The sequence below is a fragment of the Anabrus simplex genome, chromosome 1 (assembly GCF_040414725.1).
Source record: "Anabrus simplex isolate iqAnaSimp1 chromosome 1, ASM4041472v1, whole genome shotgun sequence".
Classification (NCBI taxonomy): domain Eukaryota; kingdom Metazoa; phylum Arthropoda; class Insecta; order Orthoptera; family Tettigoniidae; genus Anabrus; species Anabrus simplex.
In genome coordinates, this window is record NC_090265.1 from 155,192,465 (window position 1) to 155,213,343 (window position 20,879).

The window sequence follows — 20,879 nt, forward strand, 5'->3', positions numbered from 1 at the left end:
TTCCAGTTTTTACGGATAGCTTATCATAATCGACAACAGATGGCACCGACAGCTCAGTTTTGCCCAAAATGTTGCTTGGCACTCATTTGCCCCGACCCCTTCAATTTAATTAAAACATTTCTTTGTGCATACTATATGTCACAGTTAAATTTTACCACCTTTTAGGTCCAAGGAGTAATATGGATAGCCCTCTCCATTGTTGGACTTCTGCTACATCGCTGTAAAATTGATGTTTCCATAAATGGAAGTGTTTCATATTTAATCTACTTGGTTTATTTTTTCAGTAAGTATGTTTTTATAAGTCTCTTGTTAATGTTTGCGCTTCACTTACCATGTTTAGTTATATCCGAACTGCATGAATGAGGTTTGTTTGAGTTGTATATTTTAAGGGGGACAGCTTATATTTTTACAAAGATGTATCTTGAAATATAAAACAAAGTTTCTTAATATTTCTATATTTTGCTGGTTATGTTACTAACTACCTAGTACAGTACCCCAGAAATCAATCTCTACCAGTCAAGGCAATAAATTCCACTAACCATTTTGGAAATTTTAAATGGAAGACTGGCATCTTTTGAAATTATACTATACGGCCCACGAGAGTTGGAGTCTGATGTTTAGCGCTAGCAGTGAGAAGAACTTGACTAACACTGCTCAAAAATGATCCATTTCCATCGCAACAATCCCAACGATGCCATATTTTTAAGGATAATATTGCCACGTGGCTTTGCATGATCTCAGTCACTTTTGCGATATTATTTGGAGTGTACCTACTGTGTTAGTTTTATTGATTTACGTGTTTGTTTTCCGTACATTAATTTTTGTTGTTAGTTTATTTTTGTAAGTTAATCAGTGGCTAGCTTACAGTTTTCCTGGCTTTATTTTTGAAGTTAACAATCGGTGTTAAATAATACAAATACCAAAGTTATGTTGTTCTATTCTGTGATATAACATAACATAAGATGTAAGATCAGGGGCGTAGCTAGTAGGGAGGGTTACTACAGGTTAGAAACCACACCTCCTCACCCCATGGAAATTTTATAAATTAAACAAAACAGAAACTGCCAACAAACAATAAACAAAATAGACATTCAGAGAAATAACTGTACATGCAACAGATCTGTTGAATATATTTTCAAAGAAATATCGAAAGTTGGATTATAGATTGTAAACTAAACATACAATTCGCTCTAAAACTGTTGACCTTGATCATATTGTTCTTGTTCTGTACCTTAATATAAGATTTTGTAGTGTGCTGCAGTCTGAATATCAACATAATTCACTTGAATCAGTGCCCTTATAAAGACACTAATGCATGCGCACACCACACACGCACAAGCACATTCATTGTGTTCTATCATCAAACTATAAGCGCTCCCATCAGCTGATCCTGGCTACGCTACTGTATAATATATGCCCTGACTACAATATTTTATATGTTGTCCATTTATTCATGTAATTAGCAGCAGCTGATGATTTTATTATTGATTATGAGGTCTCATATTTATCAGCAATGATGTGTTCTGTCTTAAATGGTGAAATTATTAGCATGAGCTTAGGCACTGGTCAAAATTTATTGAATTACATTAGGTCTACATGTTTTATTAAACACTCAGCCTGTATTGAAGGAGGATATACTGTGGGTGGAGCCCAGTATGGCAATGCAGCACACTTCGTAGTTACTGCTTTCATCGCTGAAACTCTCCAATTCCAACTCTCATGGGCCCAAGTGTAAATATCTGTTATCTAGCAAATACTCTAATGTACAGTCACTCAAAAAAAAGTTAAGCACATGATATTGTTATGCTTCTCACATTTAATATGAGACTTAATTTGAATGATTATCAAAATATTATTTATGCCCCCCTCCCCACCATGTAGATACAAACCCTGCGGTTTATATCTATAGGTTCAATTGTTTCCTAGAAAAGTGTACCTGCAAGGAACTTATGCAATACCATGCGTTCATTCCTTTCTTTTTCTTTTTTTAGTTAATTAAGTATTGGTTAAGACTGAGGTTGGGATCAGGTGGCGAAGTGTTACAGATAGACTACCAATACCAAATTAAATATCAGAACCAAGGAAACTAGGTGGATGGGGTAAGGAACATTTTGGAAATGGTAGGAATGGGATACTGCTGGGAAAGGGATTACTCAGAACAGCAAAGAATGTGTATTAAAAAAAAAAAAAGCAACAAATTTGCTTCACAGTGTGAAAATAAGAGATCTTTAGTAAAATTTTGTAATGTGATTGGGAGAACGAGGACAAATGTAGATAACATAACAAAAAGGAAAATAAGGGGAATAATATGGTGGTCAATGGGCATACACAAATTAAAGCCTACGGACAGAATAGGGATGATAACACATGTTTATTTTTTTAAGAAATGGAATGGGCACATCTTATTAAAGATTGTTTAGAGACACAGGAAATAAGAGAGAAATTTATGTATGAGGGGGATAGGAGAGACATTGATAATGAAACTCAGTTTCATACCATTGTAAAGTTACTGAAAACGGAGTGGATGCATGTGGGAAGATGTGCTAAATTCTTCAATATAATTTCATGTTCTGTTTTTCAGCTTCTGGGTCATGCTATTTTAACTCTGAAGTTCACATTTGTATGGCTTGAACTCAGTGTACACCACATGACCTGACTGCTCTAAAACATAACACAAAATTCATAACTCTTTGTGCCTTAGTCTAGTTTACAATGTTTTTCTTTTTTATATGAAAAAATATCTACAGCATCGGTTGCAATACACATGTGTTATTTCATATGTAAAACAGATACTGTAATTTGCTTTATATCATAACGTATATTGATCATTGTGTCCAGAATATCAATATGAGTGTGTGATCATAATACAACTGAATATAATGCCATGCAGGTAAAAAAGATCCTCTCTTGCAATACATATGAATGCTTCTGTTACCGTACAGCAGCCTGCAGTTTGTCCATTTCTTGGTAGCACCGCTGACCAAATGTTTCCTCCAGACAAGTGGACTGGGCATGGATGGTAGGCAAGGAACCCGTGACTTACCCCTTTATGTGGTGCTTTCTGGAGTTTTATTAAAATAACAAGATTTTCTTTGCTATTTGTGTTACATTGCACTGACTCAGACAGGTCTTATGGCGACAATGCAATAGGGTGGGGGTAGGGCTAGGACAGGAAAGGAAGTGACCATGGCCTTAATTAAGATACAGATCCAGCATTTTCCTGGTATGAAAATGGGAAACCATGGAAAACCATCTTCAGGACTGCTGACAGTGGGGTTCCAACCCATTATCTCCCAAATGCAAGCTAACAGCAAACTCTTGGTGCTGTGTGAGAGTTGTGAGGATGACTTCCTTTCAAGAATTCTGACAGGAGAAAAACAGGGCTGCACTATTTTGAGCCAGAGATGAAGAGGCATCCTGCAAATTCGTTCCACAAACAATTTCATTAGGAAAAGTGATGGCTGCTGTCTTCTGGGATTTGGAGTAACTTCTGCTTGTAGACATTAGGGCTCAATGAATCACTATTAATTTCAACTGAAATGTGGAGACCCTAAAGAAACTTCATTCTCTACTGAATCATTGACTGTGCTCCTGAATTTGTACTCCATCTATTCGCATGCTCCACCACCCCACGCACTTCACAACCCCCTACTAGCACACCCAGTCACATTGTGGGGACCCTGTACATTGATACTTAAATGAATAAAATACTTAGTAACTTCCTATCGAGCAAAGGCTACAAATTCCTACTGAATTTCATTACACCAACTTTTGTAGCCTGCATCCCTATCAGCAGCAAACCTAATTATGAGTTATCACAACTAAAATAGATTTTGCAAAAAAAAAAAAAAAAAAAAAAAAAAAGTAATGAAAATCCCCAGCCTGTTTCCAGTCATTTGACTAGGTCACGAATAGAATTAATGAACCCCCCATCTAGTGGCGAGGATAGGAAATGTGTCAGCTGCTGAAGTTTGTTGGACTCCTCAGAGGCAAAAAAACATATGTATGGTGTATTATTTTTGAAATGGCCCCTCATATGTTATGATATAAACCAAATTACAAAATCTGTTTTACTTAGAAAATAAGGAGGAGTGGAGCAGGGGTTTAATGAAATTTCAGCCATTAGATATTCAAAGTAATAGCTGAATCTACCATACTGTATTTCACAAGTTATTACCCTATACAGGGTGGTCGGAAACGCGTTGGTCATACTGATAAGTAATTTGAAAAAAATACGTCGATATCTCGTGCCATTGTCATTTTATCAGCTGCTGAAGTTAGCCAATCAGATTGCTTCGTGGCCGAATTCAAATGGGCTTTATGAGGCAGTGTTGCTAAACTTGCACGTAGCTTGGTTGGGCTCGAGAACCATGAAGTCAAATAAATATAAAAATTTATTTATTCCACCTATTCAATACATAAATAGAGATTTTAATTAAAAAATTAAATCTTGAATAAAATTATAGGGACATGTTTTGCCCTTTAATTAAAGGCATCTTCAGCCTTAATCTCAATCTGAAAGGTAATTAATCAGGTACCTGATTGTATTAAAATTACATATGAATGTGAGGATGATGTTGGAAGTGTGCTTCAAATGGTGAGCAAATGGTTAACAATAGTTATGATATTCTTAAAATGAAGCCTTAATAAAGTCTTAAAAAACAAATAGTCGTAAATTTATACTTTCTTGAAAGTCCTTGTTTGAAAATTGGTAACAAATTGTATACTGGTAATTTTATAAGAACGTAAATTGTTATGTTAAACCTTGTAAAGTGGAGTCCTGTGGAGGTTGAGGGCATTAGAATAATGATAAAAGAAAAAATGTAGTTGATAATTCTAAATGGAGTATTAAAATATATTAAAGTTAGTAAAGAGACGTTACCGTTGCTCACTTCAACTGAAGTTTATAATAAAATTGTTACGTTGGAACAAGTAAAGTGGGGCCTTGTGATGGTTGAGGGTGTTAGATAAAATTATCGGGTTTTGAACAGTTCAAGCGTCAGGATAATGATGAAGAATGTAGTTACGCTTGAACTGTTCAAAACCCGATAATTTTATTCAAGATTTAATTTCTTAATTAAAATCTCTACTTATGTATTGAATAGGTGGAACAAATAAATTTTAATATTTATTTGACTTCATTGTACATTTCAATACGGACCAAAACATGAGAATTATAACATGCTCGAGAACCATGTCGAGAAATGAGCATCAAACACTAACACACTGTGGGTTTCAGCTGGTGTCACTGTAGCAGGGAGGTCCTTTTAAAAGTCCTTGCCCTCGAGGATTTTTTATTCTATTGGCGCTCTTATGCCGGTAATAATCCACGTTTAGACTTAGAAACACCGCCTCACAAAGACCATCTGAAGCCGCCCGCAAAGCGATCTGATTGGCTAATTCAGCAGCTGATAAAATGACAACGGCACAAGATATGAACATATTTTTTTCAAATTATCTATCAGTATGACCAACACTCTAATGCTCATATACTTGGTTCACGTTATTTCCGACTGCTCTGTATATCAAATAAGAATTAAATAAAAACTTTTCCACCTGATCGATACTTTTATTATTTAACCTTAGGCTAAATTATGTCATTAAAAAAAAAAAACAAAAAAAAACAAAAAAAAAACTGCAGTACATGTTTCAATTGCTTGGCAATCATCATCAGCTGCTTATCTTATAGCTTAGGCGAAAGAATATAAAACATTTGATAATTAAAATTTTTCGTAAAGAACACCTAATGGTGAGGGAGGGTGGGGGGGAGGGGGATGTTAAAAATTAGATGTACAAATTAAAAAACTATTTCTAAACTAAAAACTTCCTAAACTTCCTTCTATGGCACTACATTCGTTCTTCATTAGTTTCAGCTGTGTTTCACTCAATGCACAGTTCACTTGTCTTGATTATGTGTTGTCCTTCATTTTTCTAGATCATTCTTATTGTCCGCTAGAAGAATTTATGTAAACTATGGTCGAATTTGTTCAGTATTTCACTTAGATGGATAGTTTGAAGTATGACCTGTAACCGGCAGGAAAGATATAATTATTAATTAAAAAGATTTTTGTTTAAGATTCTGTTATCCAAATGAATTGTACGTATTTGAAAAGAATTGTAAAGGCCGAAACTTACCCCTATTTAATTGTTCATTGTGTAAATTTATTCTAAATCTTTAAAAGATTTTCATATTCTTTCGTCTAAGCTATAAGATAAGCAGCTGATGATGATTGCCAAGCAATTGAAACATGTACTGCAGTTTTTTTTTAATGACATAATTTAGCCTAAGGTTAAATAATAAAAGTATCGATCAGGTGGAAAAGTTTTTATTTAATTCTTATTTGATTACAATATCGATACGGAATGAAGTGGATAGTATGCTCTGTATATAGCATTCAATGGCATAAGGCATTCTTAGAATCATCCACACTGACTTCACTGACTGGAAGAACTAGATGTGTTTCATTTCATTAAACAGATAAAAAGTGTGATAATGCCCCAGGATTCCTCAATATCCTACAGCATGACTGGCCTTTGGAAGCTGTTGGCCCCGCTGAGAGAACAAAAGCTTTTTCAGCTACTGAGCTCGCTTTCAACTGGCTGTGGGTGCTGACATCAGTAGCTTTATTACGTAAGTCATTTTCTTACTTCTTTAAGAGTAAATGGTAATTATACTCTATCTAACAGGCACAAAAGAACAAAAGTTTATAACACCAGAGTTAGGAAAATGTTAGTAAAAATTCCTTTTCTACTATCACCTATATTAAAGTTTTCTTTTCATATTGTCTTCCTCCCTTCCTTTGTTTATCCATCCTCCTTATGTGATGATTTCCATAAAAAGAATGAGGATCTACGAGGGATGGTCTCCTTTATTAATGTGATACTTCTTAACGAAGTTGTATGTGTCCAACCCTCGTCCCATTTCTCTACAGGGTTACAGGGGCATAACATGAGGGTCTGCATGGCCTGCAATGAAGGCGGGCCTGGGCCTTTAAGGGGCCCCGCATACTCCTCACAAATACAGTAAATAAAAATAATATATATCTAGCCTAAAGTCACTCTGCATAGAAATGATCAGGGCGGTTTTGTAGAATCAGTCCATTTTTAAAATTGTACAGTGAGCAGTTTATTGTACTGAGTGTAACACAACATGGCTGTAAACAATGCTTGCCCTTGCCATCTCTTGCAACACCACGACACTCTCCTTACAAAAGACCTGCACAGAATTATTGCAAACTAATTATAGCCATGAAAATTGATATCAGAGTATCATATTTCAGTTAGAAAATGACAATTTGTTGATGTGCAGTGCATCAGAGATTGTATTATGCACACATTTTGGTGAACATTTAACTCTTGTTACACATTTATCGGACAACAATGTATAATGCCAATAAGAAAATAATTTATGTAGGCCTACTAGCAATCAGTCAACTCATTTTAGAATGAGCTCTCTCTGCATAAAATTAACAATAAATTAGACTTATAAGTTGTGCGGTTTGATATTTTGAAACATTATTTCAACAGTTGTTTTTGCAATCGAATAAATTATTATAACTTAACCAAGACTTTGGTATCAATTACAGAGTATAGTGCTGTAGTTACTAAAAAATGAAACCAATTAAAGTTCAACTGTTCAACCACAGAGGCAGTCAAATGAAACCTATAAAACACTATTTTCTAATAATCATAAGACAACGAATAATTCCTTTGTATATACAACTTGACAATACTACGTATTACATTATAAGATATTAGAATCATTCTGTATTGACGGTTTTCACTTTACAATGGTGATATCAATACATTATATATTCCATCATTAGACGGAGTAATCAAATTCAAACATGTTTTGGCTCGTTTGAGCCATCTTCATCGCAACGCTCTCAAATATAATAGTTTTTCAGCTATGAGTGAACACCATAAAGCATCCAGCCACGAATATACTTCAATAGATAAAGATCTTAAGATCTTGCATTATGAGCAAAAAGGCACCACGCTCAACATTCTCAAGAGCATCCACATCGATTTAGATCAGTTTATAAACCCCTCTCACAATTTAAATGAAGTCAACAAGAAAAAGAACATTCTACTTCAAACATTCATTCCATATATTTGTCGGAATGTCCATAATATAAACAAGCCCCACCTCCATCTCTCCAACTCACCACCACTCCCCCTTCCTCACACCAGCCCTGTACCACCCCTTCCCCCTCCACTCCTTCCATCCTCACAAACACAGCTGAACCAACAATAGACTCGATTGCATGAACAAGACCATTACTTTGAGAAGGCCAGGCTGTTTGAGAGGACAACAACCTTCTAAACACCGTAAGTTTAAGCTTTCTACACAACCATTACACACTTTTTACTTATCAGCTCAAGTTTCTCACACCTCATCATTTTTTTCCATTACAGATTGCAATTTCATTGATGATTTCCACTAGGTCACTTACAGTTTACCATGCATCTGTCACCTCGCTAACACAGCTTCTTAATTTTATGTCGTGGTCCTCCGACCTTTTATAATAAGGCAAACCAACCAGCCAACATTATGAAACGATAATCAAGAAAGGGACCACTAGATTGAGAAGATATTGAGAATGCTGCTGTTCTAAAGTTTTAAATTTCATCGTTGTTTCTCCTTGTCACAGGCTTTTCACCTGCATCTTATGTCAGGCTTGGTTTCTCAAACTTTTTGGCTCCCGCTCCCCTCCTAGCCAGTTCAATGTGATGAGGTTTTACAAAGATAGATTTTCTGCCTGAATTTTAAACAGTGATTTCATCCTGTTTTGTATTGTTACAAAACCAATATTTTGTAAACTAAGAGGCCCACAACCTCATCATGCACACTTATTGTTCTTTTCTATCTGTATCATTTGTTTTCATTTCTTTCCTTCTTAGGTTAACACAGTTTTTAGTTTCAATTATGTTGTTGTATTAACCCCTATTTCACTGAATTCTGTCGCAGTGAGTTGTTTCTTGCTGTACATGATGATGTAAATTTTGTATATTGTGCTAATTTAGTTTCTGTCTAGGCTCTCTTTTGTTATTTCATTGTATTTTTTGGCATTTTTTAGTTATATTATGTAAATTATTTCACCCCTCCTTTTTTTAACTGAAGATGGCTCAAACGAGCCAAAACATGTTTGAATTTGATTACTCCGTCTAATGATGGAATATATAATGTATTGAATAAGGAGGATACATTCATTTTTTTCACCATTGTAAAGTAATACTACGTATTGCATTACTTCTCCCTCGTGTAATTAAATTTACATTAGTTATTCATAAGTTTTCACATTTTATTTGAGGGGGCCCGAATTTTATTTTGGCAGGCGGGCCCGTATCACATCTGTTATGCCCTTGCAGGGTTGGGTATGAAGTGAGATGAAATTTCGTAGTGAGTTTTTACGACTGGATGCCTTTCCTGATGTCAACCTCATCAAGAGTTAATAGATGAAATGAATGACGTGATATATGGTAGTAGGAAGGGAGAGGGTGGAATCCGGTGCCAGCACATAGCCTACTCCTGTCGAATAGCTCAAGACTTAACTCTCCAATCCGGGAGACAAACCACTATTAACAGCATCAAATGCCTTCAATCTCCATGAACACTATGGAGAGGTTTAGAATTGAATCCAAGCTTTTGGCAAGCAATTTGAATGTCTATTTAATGAAGGTGAGAATAAAAAATATAATCAGGGGCAGAGAGAAAAAAAAAAAAGGCAAACCAGATATGTTTAGAAACCTTTACTTTTCTCAACCTTAATGCAAAACCTCAAGTTCCTGAACTAAAACCTGGTCTGAGTTTATTTTTCAGGAAAAATATAAGTATTGGAGTGTGCAAAATTTAAAAATTGGAATATTTGTAAATGGGATAGTATAGGATTTGGTAGAAATTTTCTCTAATACAAAAGGAATTTTTTGAATACTATTGAGTTATTTTAAGGAGTTTCTTCTATGAATATGGTTGCTCTCAGCAACTGACTGTAGTCTGTAGACAACATTCTGATGGAGCAATTTCTTTAACTTTGAAAAGTCTATTGAAGTCAGACTAAGAGTATAATGTTGTGATTGCTGTGAGATAGATATCTTTGTCTATATGAATGAGGGCGAAAATAAATTTTAGCAAGAATGTAACAGAAAAGGTATGGTTAATTGCAGTCTAATATTTTCTTTGTCTCTTTCCTTTTCTTGTTTTTATCTGGCTTACCTTATGTTTGCCGGCCCCGTGGTGTAGGGGTAGTATGCCTGCTTCTCGTCCGGAGGCCCTGGGTTTGATTCCCGGTCAGGTCAGGGATTTTTCTCTCGACCTGAGGGCTGGTTCGAGGTCCACTCAGCCTACGTGATTAGAATTGAGGAGCTATCTGATGGTGAGATGGCGGCCCCGGTCTCGAAAGCCCAGAATAACGGCCGAGAGGATGCATCGTGCTGACCACACGGCCCCTCATAATCTGCAGGCCTTCAGACTGAGCAGCGGTCGCTGGGCAGGCCAGAGCCCTTTCGAGGGCATTAAGTACCATGGGGTTTGGTTTTTGGTTGGTTACCTTATTTTTATCTTATCCTACACTTCTGACTTCATTTACAGAGATATATTTGGTTTTTGTTCTGGAAGCACGTTATAAGAAAAAATCAGGACAATTATGGAGAGACCAAAATTGCATAGTTTAGATGGTAAAAGGCAAGTACTATAAGTTAAACACAGAAGGAGAGAAAAGAAAAAAACAAGTGTTTGGAGTTTTTCCTCCTTTTGTGTTTGTCTTGTGTTCTTAATCATCTTTATCTTATGTTTCCTCCCTTTCCTTGTATTTATCTAGCTTTTTTAAAAATCCTACATTATCTGCATCAAGACTGAAGGTCTGTCAAGATGGCTCCTCAATGAGTATTGATGCTTGCCCTCCTGATAAGTTGGGAAGCAGGACCGAGCTCATCGGGGGTTGAGAAGAGATGGATGATAGATGAGGAAAGAGTCTGGGGCTGATGACCTAGATGTTAAGCCCATTTAAACAACAAGCAAGCAAAGAGCCTGTCTATTCAAGGATGGCAGTGTGTGAAGATATGGAGCTCATCCTTGTCCTTTTGTGTCTTCATATTTGTCCTTCTCTTCTTTTTCTGTAGCTCCCTCTTCCTACCACAGACCTTCCATTATATTTAAGCTATTGTGTGTTCCTTTTCTTGTTCCTGTCCCTCTATGTATGACTTAACAGAAGGAGAAAAGGAAAACTATAAGTTAAGAAGTATCCTCATAATGGAAGGGAGAACAAAAGTGTACAAATAAATAACTGAAGGCAGAAACTTAAGTAAAAGGTCAAAAACATTAATAAAAGTAAGAATTCACGGCCCATACTTGTAGACATGGTGTGGGCTTTTAAACTTATGTCATGTTAAGAAAACAAGGTGAAACTCTTAAGGTTTCACAGAGAACTTTGCACCGTGTCTTCAGAAGAAAATCTCGACTATTCATGAGGAAGACTTCTACAGTAATGAAGGTTTGAATTTAGACGTTAGTAATAGAAGTGTAAGTGGTACATTCATTCGTCACCAGATGGCTCACTGGACGTGGTATAGCACTAGTATTTGAAGCGGAAGCAGAGGGTGCCATCAGAACCGGTCTGGGAGGGGGAGTCTAACTGGTGTACACAAATATGAAAGTACGACTCTGGAACAAGCCTGGAATGAAACATCTGGTGATGAGGAACATATGAATTTGGAAAACACCAAAACAAAATAACGATAGTGAAAGGACAGGGAAGAGAACTACCTACGTAAATCCTTAATGGTTGGTGATCATGCGAACAGTTGAGATTTTCCTCTGAAGAAGCGGAGCAAAGTTCTCTGCGAAATGTAAGAGTTTCACCTTGTTTTCTTGACACGGTATAAGGCCAAAAGTCCATATCGTGTCTAAAAGTAAGAATGTTGGCAAGTCAGTGTGAATAGAGTAGAACAGCAGAGAGGAGAGGATAAAAGAGGAAGCCAAAAATTAACTACATTGTCATACTCTGCTATGTTCGTAGATGTAATAAAAACTTTCCAGTCTGTCAGACAAAAAACAATTTCAAATGCAAATTAAAACACTATAAGCATACCTGTAGTCTCCGTGGCTCAGGCGGCAGCGCGTCGGCCTCTCACCGCTGGGTTCCGTGGTTCAAATCCCGGTCACTCCATGTGAGATTTGTGCTAGACAAAGTGGAGGCGGGACAGGTTTTTCTCTGGGTACTCCAGTTTTCCCTGTCATCTTTCATTCCAGCAACGCTCTCCACTATAATTTCATTTCATCTGTCAGTCATTAATCATTGCCCCAGAGAAGTGCGACAGGTCTTGGCAGCCGGCACAATTCCTATCCTCACCGCAAGATGGGGGCTTCATTCATTCCATCCCTGACCCAGTCACTGACTGGAAAACAGGTTATAGATTTTCATTTTCATTTCATTTCATTTAAGCATACCTGTAAAAATCACATATTATATACTAAGAATGATATGTTTTGTTCTACAAGAACATCCTCAGATTCTATCAAATCACTTAAATTACGTGTATATATGTATAGTTTATGTAGTGTAAACTTGTCGATGATATAGAGTTGGGTGATAATATGAACCATATGTGAGTAAAAAATGATTGCATGGGAAACGACCAACACCGTATAATGAAATATTTTGTACTTATCTACACTGCGGAAGAAACGCTCCTCTCCCAGGTTCACAGATCTGTTATAGAGAGAGGTGTCAACAGACGTTATACCTTTATACCTTTCTCGCTATAAATTTTCATAATAGCCTTTCTGTAATTTAACCAGACGCGACAAAATATAAACTAACCTCTGAAATCAATTAAGTACTCTGCCATATCTCGAGGTGTATCCCATTCTTACTTAATTGCAGTATTTAGCCTCAAAATTAAGCGGTCGTTTAGTCAGCTTTAATTTTTAACGAGTTAACAACCGTTATCGGACACGTTATTTATGCACTTATTACGAAAATATGTTCTCTTGCATTTTGAATTTTCTTTACGGAACAGCTGTCGACGGATATTACTAATCGACTCCGAAATCGCCTTCGAATGTCGACGAGAGAAATCGCTAGTGCACACAGCGAGGAAACGATGTCGAAGGTAATATGCAATATCATCGCTGGGGTGCATGAATATTGGTAATGGAGAAAATCGCTCGAGCTTAATCGCTTGTAATAATGGATGCGCCAGTGATAGGGTTCTCGCTGTAACCGAAGGACGATACACAGTTTAATATAGGAATTTTGAAGGGATAGAAAAAAGTCGTTGCTATAACGGAGCTCTCGTTATATACCGTACTCGCTATAGCAGACTTCTACTGTATATGCACATAATTTAAGTGATTTGATAGCATCTGAGGATGTTCTTGTAGAATGAGACATGTTATTCTTTGTATATAATATGTGATTTTCACAGGTATGCTTGTAGTGTTTTAATTTGCATTTGAAATTGTTGTGTGTCTGACAGACTGAAAAGTTTTTATTAGATTTAATAAGTCGACACTAGAAAATATGGCTCCTCTCTTAACATACATGTTCAAAGATGTCATTGATTCCAGTTCTTCTCAACATCTGTCTAGCTTGTTTTTACTTTCCAATATCATCAGGGAGGCTTGATATCTGATGAAGAAGCATCCATTCATAAGTGAAAGCTACAATCATAATGTGGAAAGTTCTGGATAAGGAAAAAGTGAGACAGTCATATGAGAGGGAAAAGAAAAATCAAAAGGTTTATACAGATGGTGAAGAACAAGGAAAACAGACACAATCGCAGGTCAGTGTAAGTAGAGGGAGCAACAGAAGAGAGAAGGTTAGTTTTAGAAGTTCAGAAATTCCTTTTGTTACTGCAAGTAACACATACGCTATCTGATGAAAAGTATCTGGACCATCTCTGTGCATGTAAAATAGATCAGTAGTTTCCAACCTAGTGAAACTCTTGGACTGATAGAAGCCAGGCAGAAATGTTGGTATTTTGTCTTAATTACACTGAAAGTAGGGAAAGTTGTTTCACATAAATATGTAGGTGAAAAGTCACTAATAAATTCAGTGCTTTTCTGCTGAAATCAGGATATTCCTTATACAGTTGTTAGGTTTAATTAATTCCACTGTTCAAATTTTAAACTATATTTCAAGATGTATCCTCATCACAATACTCATTACAACTGACCAAACATAACACATTATAGTTCACATGAGAAAAAAAAACTGAGTAACATTAAATATCGATATACAAATTCACAATCAAAATGTTTATAAGAGTTTAAAAAAAAAAAAAAACCAATTCCCTTTTTTGCTGTCCACTACACCACTCCCCCACCAGTCACATAACTATGGTACTGGAGAAGACAATCAGTATAAAATACATTAATACAATAAAATGTAGAAAAATATAGCACTGGAACATGGAAATACATATTATGCTGAATGTCTTGAACTGAAAATACGGAAATCACTGTTCTGAGTTTTGTAATCAATGAACCTTTTTGGAAATATCACCTTACTTCCTGATCTGGTTGTCCTCACATTTATAGTGGGATTATACGACACTGATTTACCCTTTGGTATGTTACCTGTATGTCTTTGTTCCTTATGTAGTGAATTGGTTTTCTCCATCTGTTGTTGATAATATAAATAAGCTAGCTTGAGTCTGTCCATTGATACAAGTATTTTGACTACTTTCCCTTTAATGTTGAGGGAAAAGTATTTCTCACTTGTTTATACAACAGGATATGGTCCATCATAGCAGGGTTCCAGTGGCTTTTTGATTCCGTCAGGTCTCATAAAGACATGAGAACATGACATGAGGTCTTTCGGAATTAAAACTGGTAATGATTTTGGATGTCTAGTATAGAACAGTTTGACTAACAACATTTTCTCTTGTAGTTTTGATGCAAATGATCCTAGTTCACTCCTTCAAAACATTCACCTGGTAATAAAATAGTTCCAAACACTGTTTGTGCTATTGAAGTGTTAGTAGTCTCCTGCCGTGCTCCACGTAAGCCTAGCAGAACTGTTGATAATTAATGTATCAGTCCAGTGTATTAACTTGTGAGCTCGAAGTGCCGACTTTAAGGTCATGTGTAAATGTTCTACTTTGCGGTTACACTGTGGATGCTAAGGTGTGGTTTGTTATATTTCAACTCCACACGTCACTCTCTTAAGCAACTCTGACTTGAACCGAGCACCTTGGTCAGTTATGACATGAGATGGAATTCTAAATCTAGTAATGCAATGCTCATAGAAGGCTTTGGCTATATTTCCTGTGGTTATCTTTGGTAAAGGTACAACTTTCATCTATGAGGTAAATCGATCAATGCAGGTTAGGCAGTAAATCATGCCATTTGAAGGAGCTAGAGGTCCAGTTATATCAATGTGTTCTATACAAAATCTGTCATCTGGTTATTTGTATTTGCCCATTTTTTATTTTTTAAAATTTTTTTTGTGACAAGTTACTTTATTTCTCTGACAGTGTATGTAAGATCTTATCTACCGTTGAACATCACATCAAATATCTGGCCGTACAAATTTTTTTTTTGCTAGTTGTTTTACGTCGCACCGACACAGATAGGTCTTACGGCGACGATGGGACAGGAAAGGGCTAGGAGTGGGAAGGAAGCGGCCATGGCCTTAATTAAGGTACAGCCCCAGCATTTGCCTGGTGTGAAAATGGGAAACCACGGAAAGGCCGTACAAATTTAGAAGTCATGAGCTTCACTTAGCTTTTACTCATAGATGGGCTAAATTATGCGTTTGCTGAAACAGTCGATAGAGGAGCGATTTAGGAATGAAGGGCCTGATTTGTGTGGTAGAAGTATCACATGAAATCATCTTACCTGTAGGAAGAGTACATACCTTGAACTGCAAAGATTTGCTTTCCTTTTGGAATTGTTTAAATCTGTTATCTTCAACTTAATATTAAGCAACTGTTTCATAATTGAAAACTGCAATTTCTTCAATTCTTGACATTGCATCAGAACAACGTTATCTTTACCGCTGATGTGATGAATGTCCATAGTAAATTGGGAAATGTACTGAAGCTGCCATAGCTGTCTTGGAGATGCCTTTTCAGACTTTTGTTTGAAAGCAAATGTTAAGGGCTTGTGGTCAGTAAATATCACAAAGTTCCTTCCTTCTAATAGCTGCTTAAATTTTTTAATAGAAAGAAGAATTCTTAGAAGTTCACAATCATATGTGCTTTTTGTATTTCATAAGCTTCTTGGAGAAGAATGACACCAGATCAGAAGGTTGCATGTTCAAATCACGTCAGGATCACCAGTTGTAGTTAATAGGTTTAAATAACTTCATTGTTCATATTTTTAACTATATTTCAAGATGTATACTCGTCACAACTGACCAAACATAACCTACCACCATCCATTATATATCACATGAATAAAAAAAAAATAAAAGAAAGAATAATGTTAATACTCAAATTCACTGTCAACACTTTACAAGAGTTTCAAAACAAAATTTCCCTTCCTTGGTGATCACTATACTTATACGCTGATAACCAAAACTTATTCAGTGACTTGTTTTTGAATCTGGAGTTGACAATTACATCAGATGAAAGTTCAGCTAAACTTTCCTTCTCCTGAAGAGTGAGTCTATGACAGTCCACATCTTCTGTGAAAGGATGAAATGAAAATCCACGGCCTGTTTCCAGTCATTCGACCGGGTCAGGAACTGTGAAAGGATCAATTATTCAAATATTCCCTTGCCAGGGTCTTCTTCTTCCTGACTCTTAGGTCAAACTGCCAAGATGTTGGTTTATAGCATTAAATATACCTTCTTCATTCATACCAGTCATAGTTAGAAATTCTTAGAGAAGAAGGAACATTTCCAAAATATTTGTATCTATTTTATTCTAGAATGTAAACACATTTGTCAGAGATAAGTTTAGGTAATTACCGGGCGAGTTGGCCATGTGGCGCGCGGCTGTGGGCTTGCATCCGGGAGATATCGGGTTCGAATCCCACTGTCGGTAGCACTGAAGATGGTTTTCCGTGGTTTCCCATTTTCACACCAGGCAAATGCTGGTGCTGTACCGTAATTAAGGCCATGGCCGCTTCCTTCCAAATCCTAGGCCTTTCCTATCCCATCATCACCATAAGACCTATCTGTGTCGGTGTGACATAAAGCCACTAGCAGAAAAAAGAAAGTTTAGGTAATTAAGAAGAGAAAAAATGTCAGCTAAATATGCAAGTTTAGCTTCCCATTCTTGATCAAGGAAGAGTTCTGCCAGTATTTACCTGATCTCAAAGAAATTGCCTCACCTCTTTTTGCAGTTTGAAAAGGTGAGAGAAGACCTTTCCTCTCGATAGCCTCCTAACTTCAGCTTAAGTAGTTAATGCTGATGTTACAAATCTGCAGACAGACAAAGTAATTCAAAGAGTCTAGAACTGAAGGTGTGACCACAAATTTAATTTATGATTTTAATTGTGTTGTTGCAGACTACATTGAAGACATTCTTTTTGCTACTAGCTGTTCCTGTGTATGTAAGATGTCTAGACAAGAAACACTTTTTATCTTCATCTTTTATCTTCATTACCACATCAGTGTGGTACCCAGTCATGCATGTGGCACCATCCATACACACAATAACACATTTGACCCAATCTAATCCAAGTTTTTTATGTAATTATCGAAGGCAATAAATATCTTTGAACTGGTGGTATGACCAGGCAAGTCAAGACAGCACAGAAGTTCTTCCCTTAAGTATTCACCAACAATACATGCCTCTTTTTCTTTTTCTTGTCTGTTAGTGGCTTTACGTCGCACCGACACAGATAGGTCTTATGATGACGATGGTATAGGAAAGGCCTAGGAGTTGCAAGGAAGCAGCTGTGGCCTTAATTGAGGCACAGCCCCAGCATTTCCCTGGTGTGAAAATGGGAAACCATGGAAAACCATCTTCAGTGCTGCTGACAGTGGGATTTGAACCCGATATCTCCCGGATGCAAGCCCACAGCCGTGTGACCCTATACATGCCTCTAGTTTCTTAAAGTGTGTATTGTGAGAACTTACATTGCAAATGGAATCAAATATTCAAAGATAAGTGAGACACTGCATCATTGCGAGCTGAGCTCGTCATTTGATTCATGCACCAACCACAGCTCATGAAATGATGCAAATGGATTAAAGATAGATATACACTCTGCTTTTTGTAAAAGTATGGAAAAAAAACTAAAAAACTAAAACTGAAATCTACAAACTTTCCGCAACAGACTGACAAAATAACTTCATGGATCAGAGGTTGAAAACCACCTATATATGACCACGGCTGGTACAAACGATGGCTGAAAGCTTGACAATATTCAGTGCTATGAGATACCTGCAGTGCGGGTGGAGTAACAGAGCTTAGTGACTTTGAACATCAGTAAGCAATCAGTCAAAGCCATTTCTGCCCTTCTCAAATTGTCCATGTTGACTGTCAGAAATGCGGTTGTGAAGTGGAAATGGGAAGACACAATCACAACAAAACTATGGCCGGGTAGGCCACATGTGTTGACTGACAGGAACTGTTGAACAGTGAAGAAGGTGGTGCAGGAAATCGGATGACATTCACCACTGGTCTACGGATGATGGGACAACCTATGATGAATCACACTGTACCATGTGGCAGTCAGATAGGAGGTTTAGGTGTGGTGAATAATGATGCCAGCCTATACAGTGTCCACAATGAAATTTGGAAGATGTGGAATTACAGTGTGTGGGTGCTTTTCTTGGAAGGGATTTGGTCCTTTTGTAATACTACAAGGCATAGAGAGAAAAGTATATAATGACATTCTGACCAGCTGTGTGTTGTCTATGGTAGAAGACCAGTTTGTAAGTGATCATTGTGTGCTTCAGCATGATAATGCTTCCTGCTGCAAAGGTGTGTTTCAACATGATAATGCCTCCTCCTACAAAGTGGGGTTTGTTTATGAGTGGTTCGTGGACAATACGGTATCAGAAATGGACTGGCCAGCCCACAGCCACAACCTCGGTCCAATAGAACACCTCTGAAATGAACTTGATTGGTGAATGTTCCAGACTACAAAGACTCACATCACAAACTACAGTTACTACAGCAGTGTATTAAGAATGGTCCGCCGTTCTGACACCTGGTAGCCCATCTCCCTCGCAGAGTTCCAAATGTAATAAAGGTCAATGATGAAAGTGGGCAACTTTAATGAAGACCAAGGGTTGGGATGCCCCCTCTCATATCCTTTTCCACTACTGGAGAGTATGTCTGAAGGATACTAAGAGGAAAATTTCAGTAGGTATCCAAATACTTTCACTCAGATAGTGTATATCCCTAAGAATAAATCATGAATTTGAAAAATTTCTAAAACTGTAAAAATTAGTATAGAAATACCTGGTTGAGGAGGATAATGTCTTAACTTTTGTACTATCTTGGCTCATTGTGATCATGAAGTTCTATCTATTTAAATTATATTCTAATGTATTTGTATTACATAACATATTCATTATGGTATGGTTTATTTTCAACAAGCAGCATTATGTATGTGCATACTGATATGAAACACTTATTAATGCATTTTTTTTCTTTCTGTTTTCACCATCTTGATCAACAGTTACCACTTTTCCAATACCAATAGTACAAAGAAAGAAATTTTATTTCGTTTTTGGTTGGATTTGCACGACAATATGCATCCTTGTACTGGACGTTGTGGGTGCTTCCCTCTATGGATTTGATTTTATCAAGACATCAGTAAGTGGATTAAATTTATTTATACCCTTTCTTTTCCAAAAATTCAAATGAATCAACACATTAAATTGTTGATAAATACTGTTAAAATACAGATAATTCAATTTCAAAATATACCTGCTATTTCTGTACCACCGTAAAATCTTCACTACAATAACACTGTACCAAATAGACAGGTAAGATCTTTGCTGTAACCTACCTACAGTAGATGTTGCTGTGGATACTAAGAAATAAATAATTTAATTTCTCTAAAGCAGCTCATTCATTATGAATGTTCTTTATAAATTAGTCCCATATCATGCTCTATATGAAAAAGAGGCTGCCTAACCATGGCAGTAAATGTGTCACCTGGAAGACGTAGGTTCGATTTCTTGTCAGGTAATTGAAATACGGTATTTAGAAACAAGATTTCCACTTCTGGGGAAGCTTATGGCCCTGAAGTTCATTCAGTCTACACCAAAAGCAAGTGCCAGGTTAATTCCTGGCTGGCAAAGGCGGCCGGGCATAGGGCTAACACCTCAATTCCACTTTGCTTATGCATAGCAGATGGCCTGTACAGAAATGGCTTTGCTTTGCTATACAGAGACTTAACATCCCATATTCATAATATTAATTCATAGGCAAAGAGGATGTCCAGCTCCATGGCTAAATGGTTAGCATGCTCGTCTTTGGTCAAAGGGGTTCTGGGTTCGATTCCTGGCAGGGTCAGGAATTTTAACCATAGTTGGTTAATTCTGGTGTATGTGTTTGACAGAATTTATTATTGGTTTTTCTTTCTTCATGATATTATCTTAATTATTATATTTGTGACACTCATTTGGGGCAGGAACATTGGTGGAGAGTTCACAGCAAGTAAAGAAATTATTGAACATATGGTATTTCTGGAAGCAAGAGCTGGGTGAATGTGTCATCTTCATCATCATTTCATCCTCGTCACGACACGCAGGTCACCTACGGGAGTCAAATCAAAAGACCTGCATCTGGCGAGCTGAACTTGTCCTCGGACACTCCCGGCACTACAAGCCATATATGCCACTTCATTTTAAAGGCAAAAAGGATCATATCTTCTTTAGTTACAAATTAATTTAATAATTGCAATTTTAAAATATACCTTTCATGCTAGAAAGACTTCACTTAAATTTAAAATTTAAATTTAC

The 20,879-nt window shown here is 36.8% G+C and overlaps 1 protein-coding gene across 3 annotated transcripts in view; it reads left to right on the forward strand.

The window, feature by feature from the left end:
- LOC136863232 (uncharacterized) overlaps window positions 1-20,879 on the forward strand; it is a 139,394-nt gene that overhangs the window by 51,442 nt on the left and 67,073 nt on the right. For 2 of the 3 annotated variants that reach the window (XM_067139610.2, XM_067139620.2), the window contains exons 2-4: window positions 166-283; window positions 6,479-6,631; window positions 19,589-19,725. In XM_067139610.2, coding sequence (XP_066995711.2) covers window positions 166-283; window positions 6,479-6,631; window positions 19,589-19,725 — 408 coding nt within the window. The remainder of the gene's footprint in view (window positions 1-165; window positions 284-6,478; window positions 6,632-19,588; window positions 19,726-20,879) is intronic. The other variant, XM_067139628.2, reaches the window with a different exon arrangement.